The following is a 9686-nucleotide window of genomic DNA, read 5'->3' on the forward strand; positions in this document are numbered from 1 at the left end:
CACTTTTCAGGGAAAACTCATAACTTGTTTATTTTTGTTTTTTAAAAAAGTTTCTACCATTAAAAGTAAGCAAGTTACACTCAAAATAAAGTTGGTCCCTTTTTTTGGTAAAAAAATCGTGAAAATCACCCCCTAATTAGCATCCTAAATGAAATTAACCGTTACCGCTGCACAAGTTACTTTACTTATGTATCTATTATCTGTAAGATTCGTCGGTTCAAAGTGCTTATTTTTGAAAGGGCTGTAGTTGAAACGGCTTGAACGAGTCCCTAATCACGAGAGTATGCAAATTTTGAACAGCCATATATCTTATAGTCCAATCTGTCAAATCAACATTTTCTCGTGGAATTTTGAGAATCAAGGTCGATTTCAGGGTAGGGTAGATTTTAACCTTTGTCAAAATCTACCCTACGCCGAAGCGGGCTTTTGCCCTGGGGGTGAAAACAACCCCGTCTAGGGGATGAAAATATTTTTAATCAAATTAACTATGGAAGTCGATATATTGACCAATTCTGAGTAAATTTTATTCTATAAATTTTTTTTGGAAAGTTGATACTTTGAAAGTTATTAGAACCGAATTATGAGAACCTTCAATCTCAAATAACTCGAATGTGGTGAAATATTTTTGGGAAAACAAGAGACATCTTTTATAGGTCATTAAAAAAATATAAGTTATTCATGAAAAACGGTCAACGTGAGTTTTTTCAATGAAAAATGCATAGTTTCAATCGTAATAACTTGGAAAATATCAACTTTGCAAAAATTATTTATAGAACAAAATTTACTGAGAATTGGTCAATCTAACGACTTCCATAGTTATTTTAATTGAAAAATTTTCATTCCCTAGATGGGGTTGTTTTCACCCCAGGGCAAAAGCTCGGTTCGGCATAGGGTGGATTTTGAAGAAGAGGATCAACCGAGCTTAAATCCAAATTTTCATTAAAATCGGTGTTGATTCTCAAAAATCCACGGTTTTACATTTTTTTACCGCTGATTTACCAATTTTTGTCTTACAGAAAAACAAAAAATCCAAAATATTCAGAAAAGCAAAACGTACATTTTTTTACTCTGAGATTTTTGGTATCACTAATAATTTTTGTAGTAATTTTAAATGTAATTTTTTCGAAATTAAAAAAAAATACTTTAAAACCAATTAAAAAAAAAGCACTTTGAACCGATGAAACTTAGTTGTAATGAGTTTACCCCGAAAAGTGCTTCATTTTTTATTTATTTACCTAAGTTTATAGTTTATAATAAGAACCTAGTTTTCATTAGCTACAATTCTACTTCATCTGGGTCTACTGACTTCATGCATACACCATTTTTTTTTCACTTTTTTGTAAGCTATATTTTTGCTAAGAATGTTTTTTTGATAAAATACTTTTTGAGTTATTTGCGAAAAACGTTTTTTTTTTGTTGAAAAATGGACATTTTCACTCGCGAATAAGCGAAAAGTATTTACTTAGTGAAAAAATTCTATAGAACAAAAGTGGCTTAGAATTAGTCAGTTTATCCATTTCCGTACTTATTTTAAAGGTATAGTTTTTCACCCCCCGAGCAGGAGTAAAACTCACCCTCAGAGCAAAAGCACAATATCACTTTTTTTCTTTGACATGTTAGCTACGCTGATGCCAAATTTCATTTCAATCCAAGCGGTGCTTTAAAATCCGGAGCAAAAACCGTGAGTAAATGGACTTATTCACTAAATTGCAAAAAACTACTTACAAGGGGAGGAGGAAAAGGGCGCCTAAAATTACTTGCCCCTTAACTAAAGCCTCGGCTACCAAACTAAGAGTAACGCAGAGAAGAATGGAGCGCTCAATGTTAGGAATAACTCTGCAAGACAAAATCAAAAACGAAGAAATCAGGAGAAGAACAAAGGTGACTGACGTCATCGAAAGGCTAGCCAGGTTGAAGTGGAGATGGGCAGGACACATTGCCAGAATGACAGATGGGAGATGGACAAAAAGGTTATTGGAATGGAGGTCAAGCGAAGACAAGAGAAACGTCGGTCAACCGCCTACACGATGGACTGACGACTTAAGAAAGGTAAATAAAAACTGGATGAGAGCGGCGCAGGATAGACGTGGTTGGAAACGAGGGGAGGAGGCCTATGTTCAGCAGAGGACATTTAAGGCTGAATGATGATTGTAAGTTTTTATTATTACCTCAAATGCTATTAAAATAATAACAAAGTTCTTTTACCGAGTTTCCGGTACTTTTCGCAACCTCGTTTTCCATTTAGGTTCAAATGTCCACTTGGGTGTTACGTAACCTTTAGGTAGGGGAGGGGGGTACAGAAAAACGTTACGGTGCGTTACATGGGGGGAGGGGGGTCAAAAATCCTCAAAAATTGCGTTACGTAATACTTGAACGCTCCCTAAGATTACGAGATCATATGAGAAACGAAGACCTCAGACGAAGAACCAAGTTAAAAATGTTATCGAAGCTATCGCAAAATCTAAATGTAAATGGGCAGGGCATGTGGCAAGAGAAAGCGAAGAGAAGTGGGCAAAGAGAATAATGAAAGGGTGACCAAGAGCACAAAAACGAGGTATAGGAAGATCGCAAAAAATATGGTTAGATGACATTAAATAAAAGACAGCAAGAAACCAGAAACCCAGATAGCTCAAGACAGGCGAATATGAAAAAAAAAACAAGAGGGATAGCTATGTCCAGGACTGGACTAGAAAAGACTGCTAAAGAAGAAGACTTGGTCACACACAGTACCTCTACAAAATTATTTCGCGTTCCACAAAATTATAACAATTCAAAATAACGAAAAAATCTTTTAATCCAAATACATTTTTAAGTTTAAAGAAAACGAAAAGCTCATACCCCTAAAAATATCTTAAAAATAAAAAAAAAGTTCATTAAAAAATATTCCGATTATCCCTAAAAATTACTGCTGTTTTTAAAATTTCAAAAACATCATTTATTCGATTATTGTTTCAGACGGCAGGAGTTGGAGAAAGGAAAGGACTTCCAAAAGTCCATAAAAGGATTTACAGTGAGTGTGTAAGAGAGGCATAATGTGCGATTGTGTGTGTAAGTGCGAATCGATATGGCAGTCTGGGTCTGGTTCGTTGCCCCGTGACGTCATGCTGTAATAATGCGTGCACGGTGCCGAGGTCAGTGACGTCTACGCCACCACGCCACGACGTCGAAATCAGACGAAGAAGACTACGGCTTATAAATGGAGAGCTAGCGATCGGGGGTTGATGAGGTTATAAACAAGATCATTGAAACTACATATCGTCGGTATACTGCAAAAACTGACCAAGTCAAATTTTGTCAGTTTTGAGTTAACTTGACTAAGTCACTAAGAAACGTTGTTAGTTTACCAGAAAAATTGACCAAGTCGTTTAAACGTAATACAACCGTCAAACAAAACTCGTATATAATGACTATGTGCATAAGACAATTTTTTGTTACATACAAAACTGACTAAGTCAACTTAGTCACTTTTGGCTGTCAGCAGATTACACTTGTCCGTTTATTGCGTATCGGTATTTTATGATTCAGAACTGTTTAGACTTTAAAAAGAGTACGACATATACTTTAACAGTAAGATTTATAAAGTATATTGCAAATATCACCCTCAGATGTGTCACAACTATACTATTCTTTTAAATTGTGTGTTTACAACTTTACAATGTATGAAGCGGCACCTCCAAATAATGCGCAATGTTATACTTGGACAAAGATTAATGGTCAACGTGGAAACTCTGAAATTGGAATAGCTTTGATCAAGTGGATAAAAACTCTGCAATAACATGATCAAAAGGCATCAAAGAGATCAGTTTATATTCTGACTTATCAGAGATTTTTATATTTGTTCAGTGCCGCATTAATTTATATGTTGTAACACACACATTAAGATTTTGCAGGCATAATTTTATGGAGAAAGGACATTCGCACATGGAGGTAAACTCAATGCACTGTGCCATTTACAGCCGGTTTCCGAAAGGACGATCATCTCAAAAATTATGTAATCGATGGTTAATCGTTGATCAAATGCATTTTGAGTTTCAATAACACCAGTTAAACGGGAGTTCAATAACAGTCGATCATATGATTTAACAAACGATTAATCGTTAGTTAACAGCCGATCATAAGTGTTTTGAGTTTCCGAAACGCTGATTAACCAATTTCGCATGTCACACGGCGACCAAAAGGAACTGTCACCTAATTTGAGGTTATTGGTTGATTAAAGGGCTGTTAATGTTTATAAATAGTTGTTTAGAGTTATTAAATGAGAGTTTTTTAGTTATTATATAGGTTAAATAGTTATTAAATAAAGGGTATTTTAGTGTTTACTTAAAATTATTAGTGAGAAGAACCAATAAAGAATTGGAAGAACTATATCAAGAGCCAACGATTACGACCACGATCAAAGCACAGAGAATACGATACTTGGGGCACATAGAGAGAATGGGAAGTAAACGAATGCCAAAAATGGTACTTTCACGAAGACCAATACAAAAGAGGAGGAAAGGCAGGCCAAGGAAAAGATGGAAGGACAGTGTATATGAAGACTTGAAGAAAAGTAACATTGAGAGATGGAAAGAACTAGCATTGGACAGAAGGAGATGGAGAGAGGTGGTGAAGGAGTGTGTAAAAAGACTGAAGTGTATTTAAATAAAATTTATAAGTTATATTAAGTTATTTACTATATTATTTATGTAATCAGAAATGTAAACATTTTAGCCCTAGGCCTACAAGGCCTGTTGCGCTTAATAAATAAATAAATAAATAAAATTATTAGTTATTTAATTATAATTTAATTTTTAAAATTAAATATATAGTGTAATTATACAGTGAGCACGTAAAGGTTGGAATAAATTCATTTTTCATGAATGGGCAATTTTGGAAATAAATCCCGAAACAGGTCAATTTTTATTTTTAAGTTACGACTTTTTGGCCTATATGTCATACTAGTGACGTCACCCATCTGGGCGTCATGACGTTATCCATGACTTTTTTAAACGAGAATAGGGGCCTTGTGATAGCTCATCTGAAAGGTAAGTTAATTTTCTATTCAGTAATATAAACAATAACATAATTATTTATAGAGGCTGTCCAAAAAAAATTTTAATTAAATTTATTAACATAAAAAGAAGAATGTCTGTAATTTATTTAATTCAAAATACATTTTACTGCTATCAGAATACAGGAAAAAATGTTTATTTGACAAATAAATATTGTTTTTTGCTTAAATTCAATATTAAAGCAGCCACCCACCTGCCTCTTGACACTTTGAACATTTAATTTAAGCGAAAAGCAAAGAATATTTTTCAAATAAACATTTCTTTCTGTTTTCTAAGAGCAGTAAAATGTATTTTGAATTAAATAAATGACATATTATATTCTTCTTTTTATGTCAATACATTTAATCAAAAAAATTTTTTTTGGGCAGCCTGTATAAGTAATTATGTTAATGTTTATATTACTGATTAGAAAATTCAATTACCTTTCAAATGAGCCACCACACGACCAATATTCTAATTTAAAAAAATCATTGATGACGTAATCATGCCCAGATGGGTGACGTCACTAGTATGATAATAATGCCAAAAAGTCGTAATTTAAAAATAAAAATTAACCTCTTTCTGGATTTTTTTCCAAAATCGTCCATTCTCGAGAAAATTAATTTATTCCAACCTTTACATGCTCACTGTATGTTGGGCCACACATGTAGATGGTGCTACAGAGGAGCATTAGTTCAGCTCTACTTCAACATATTGTGTTAGTGTGAAAATAAAAAAATAATGTTTAATTTTAAATATTTAATTTAGAATTACTACTTACCTTTTGTTAAATAATTAAATAAAATAAGGACTCACTACATGGCAAGTAAGCAGATGCACCATCTGCAACTGTTGTATAAAGATTAGATTTGGTTGCCAATTAAATCCAACATTGGGATATGCAATATGATATCTGCTTGATATCACATACAATAGATGACATGAAGAACGTGATAAGGAAGCTGGAGGGAAAGGCAGATGAGGTTGGTCTTAAAATCATCACTAATAAGATAGTAGAGATGAGAATAGGAATAAGTGAGCATGGTAAACTATACATCAATCAAGAAGAAATAAAACAGGTTAAAGAATTCTGCTATCTTGATAGTATAATAGTGCAAAAGTTGGAGTCCAGGCAAACATTAAACATAGAATAGGAAAAAGAACAACAGACAACAGGCCTTTGAAATCCTCTCATATCATATCTCAACATAAATTAGCCAAAACACATTTAATAGTATCATCAAATCAATACTACTATATGTGAGGGATACTACGATATGGGAGTGAGACATGAACAATATCAGAAGGAAATGCAAGGAAGAGTTTTTGTAAATAGATTCCCACAAAATATTCTGAAGATGTATTGGCCCAACACCATAACAAATGAAGAATTGTGGAATGCATTAAGACAAAGAAGCAGAGGATGAAGCTAGTAGGTAATAACTCATTCTAACAGGTGGGTAAATAAACTTTGAAAAACACATTTTTTATTAATTTTATTATTTAAAGAAATTACAATTTTTATTTAAAATTACTTTATTAGGTACATACCTAACCACTATTACCGAATAATTTATTGACATCGAATTTTTTTATTTGAAGCTCTACTTCTAAAATTTCTTTTTTTCTTGTTGAAAAATACTATCTTACTTATTTTTTCTAGTCTTGCTGTTTCAATTTTTTTTGTAAAAGATACATTAAGGGTTTCGCTCCCTACATCTTTTACTTTTTTATTTTTTGAACGAGCCTGAGACATCTTGGCTGTCTTCTTGGGCAGGACAGCAGTTGTCGTGGATGTACTGAGCAGCACAGTGGAAGTAGAGGGTACATTGGATGTCTGCTATGTGTCTTCCAATTGTAGGTAATCTACTTCCACTTGACTGTCTTGTGCAACTATAAAAATAAAAAAAAATTCAATTGTTTTAGATGTACCAGATAGTTTTTTCTTTATAAAAAAAATCTTTCTCGAATTAAGTAGGTAGTTACTTTTATTTATATACTTTAGCTATCTTAATAGCTAAGTGAATAATCTACCTTAATTTAGAATTGGAATAAATAATTATAATAATTAATTCATATTAATAATATTTATTGATATTAATTCTCATATTTTGAGTTTGCTTAAATTTGGTTTACAAAAGATCTTTTTTTTGTTTAATGATGTCTATAGATAGGCACAAGGTCTGGCTATGGGGAACCGCTTATCACCCTTGTTCTCAGATTTATTATTGATCAACATAGAAATAATATCTTTAACAATCAAACTTTAAACAATAATACCTTTCAAAAAATCTTAAATTGACTTAGAACTGTAGGATACAATATCCAATTTAGATGGAAATCTTTCAGATGCCAAAAACATTCTAGATTCACTCAAAAACTTACATCCGGATGTACATACTTACGGAAACAATGGATAAACTTAAGTTAATCTTTAGAAAACCGACTAGACCGACTATACCATACCTCCCTCTTCTAATCATCCTTTTTAACAGAAGGTGGCTTCTTTCTATTGCTACATCCATAGAATACATAAACCTAGCATTATCAGATAATAGTTTTAAATAGTTAAACTAATGGTCACTCTACTACATTTGTGGATAACGTGCTGAACAAAAAAATGTTCTAATTCAGAAGTTTTGTCCAGATCAAGACCATATACAGGTTATTGTTCAGATAATATTGGAAATATTGATCAAGCTTTATATATATATAAATAAATTTAAAATTAGTTACCTTTATTTAAATAAATTAATAAAATAAGGACTCACCAGATGTGAAGAAACCAGATGCACTGTCACAACTGTTGGGTAAAGGTTGGATTTGATTGCCAATCAAACTCAACATTTGTGCCCCTACATCTGTGAGACGAGGCCTAAATGTGCCACCACCTGTTGCAAGTATGTCTTTCTGAAAACAATTCATTAGTTCATTACTGATTAAGAAATGAAAGGGTTAAAATCAAAGTGGTGTAAGTCATATTCTTGAAATGATGTAAGCCCTATTTTATAATCTTGATATTATATAGACATACCTCTTCAGAGAAAAAGTGGTGTGTAAGTTTTTACTGTAAATACTTACACCACTTTTCCTGATGAAAAAATGTCTATTTATCAAAGTTATAAAGCAAGACTTCCATCATTTCACAAATATGACTTACACCTCTTTGGCGTTAACACCCTCAAATACTAAACTTCTATTGTCTCAACACTAGGTTAGTTCCCATCATAAAATTAGTTTCATTGGATTATATTTTTATAAAAATATTTCACTCAGAAATAGTGTAATTCGACTGACCTGGTGTTAAGAGCTTTAAATTTAAGTATACCTACTTTGTCCGCAGTTTGGTCTCTCTTCAACTGGTCCAAAACCTTCTGCTCATTATATTTTTGAATCTGCAATGTAATTAATCCATATAGCTCTAAATCAACCGAAAGTTTTATACACTTACATTTTCCTCTGCTACTTTTTGGCTAGTGACCCTTTTTAAGTTTATATATGCAGTGTTCAGCTGCTTGGGAGTTCTGGGAAATTCAGCGCTATTTTTCCCAGGTTTCATTGTTTTGGTTGGTGGACATAGCATTGGTACATTATTTGTTTTCAATTTAATATGCTTGTATCTGAAAACAAAAATACAATTAGAAATTTGTTCTGTAAGTTAGAAAATTTCGTACTTACTTTCCAATTATTTCCAACAGCAAACATTTCTCTCTCTCTCTCTCTCAGTATAATTTTTGCGTGGAGGATTTCCGTTTGTATTGCTCATTTTTAATATATTTTTTAATTATATAAATTATGTAGTTATTTACTATGGATTGAAATTTTTTGGTTATAAAATGAAATTTTGAAGGATGACAGCCGATTGTGACAGTATCGATACCAAATCGTATGTCAGATAATCGATTTTCTACGATCATATAATTTTAAGATGATCGACGTTTGAGAAACTCGTCACTGGTTAACAGTTGATCAAATCTAACAGCTCGATTAGATGATCGAAGATTTGAATAACGTTTCGGAAACCGGCTGTTAGTCTGTTAATAAAAATGTAGCCATTTTTACAATGGACGATCTGTTGAATATTTTCAAGCTAGCCCGTTCTACAAGACGCAACAAAAAGAGCGGTGCCTACAGAGTTGAAGAATTACGGGTTTCAGACTTTTTCGATCTTAAACACAGATGTTCTTAAAAAACAGAGACTAAGGTTAAAATGGAAACAAAATATCGTGATTAAAATTAAAAGTTATGCGTTACTCTTAGAGTATGTGGCAAGGTCAAACCATCTGTTATTCCTAAGAACATTCCAATGTTATACAAAAGACTTTTGTCTATACCAGAGCAAAATAAAAACAGGTTCCTTGCGTAGAAACAAAATTATTCCGCAAGCGCAAGAGTTCCATGAGTGGTATAAATCGATTCCAGTAGTCAAAAAAAAGTTTTCATACCGAAACCAGCTTCTTCTAAAAGCGACGACACAGAAACTGATTAGATTTTAATTTTTTTTGTGACCAAATTCAACAAAAAGTGACCAGGTACAATTTTTTTTAATTGTTCAAAGTCCACAATGTTTAAATATCGTTGTTAAATACTAAAATTTCTAATACACAGGGTATCAAAATTTGCAGTCATAAATAGCTAATATTCGATTTTATAAAC

General features: G+C 32.6%; 1 protein-coding gene across 2 annotated transcripts; it reads right to left on the reverse strand.

Annotated features, from left to right (window-relative positions):
• Positions 1-6511: 6511 nt before the first annotated feature.
• On the reverse strand, positions 6512-9065 carry LOC126885222 (uncharacterized). 2 transcript variants are annotated; one of them, XM_050651676.1, is made up of 5 exons: positions 8709-9065; positions 8482-8650; positions 8363-8425; positions 7802-7940; positions 6512-6923 (listed from the first exon to the last, which is right to left on the reverse strand). In XM_050651676.1, the coding sequence occupies exons 2-5, from the start codon at positions 8611-8613 to the stop codon at positions 6871-6873; spliced, it is 387 nt and encodes a 128-aa protein (XP_050507633.1). In that variant the 5' UTR covers positions 8614-8650; positions 8709-9065; the 3' UTR covers positions 6512-6870. The 2 variants fall into 2 exon arrangements, with proteins under 2 accessions (XP_050507633.1, XP_050507634.1); XM_050651677.1 differs by having other exon boundaries at positions 8482-9065.
• Positions 9066-9686: the final 621 nt, after the last annotated feature.

The sequence above is a fragment of the Diabrotica virgifera genome, chromosome 5 (genome assembly GCF_917563875.1).
Source record: "Diabrotica virgifera virgifera chromosome 5, PGI_DIABVI_V3a".
In the NCBI taxonomy this organism is placed as follows: domain Eukaryota; kingdom Metazoa; phylum Arthropoda; class Insecta; order Coleoptera; family Chrysomelidae; genus Diabrotica; species Diabrotica virgifera.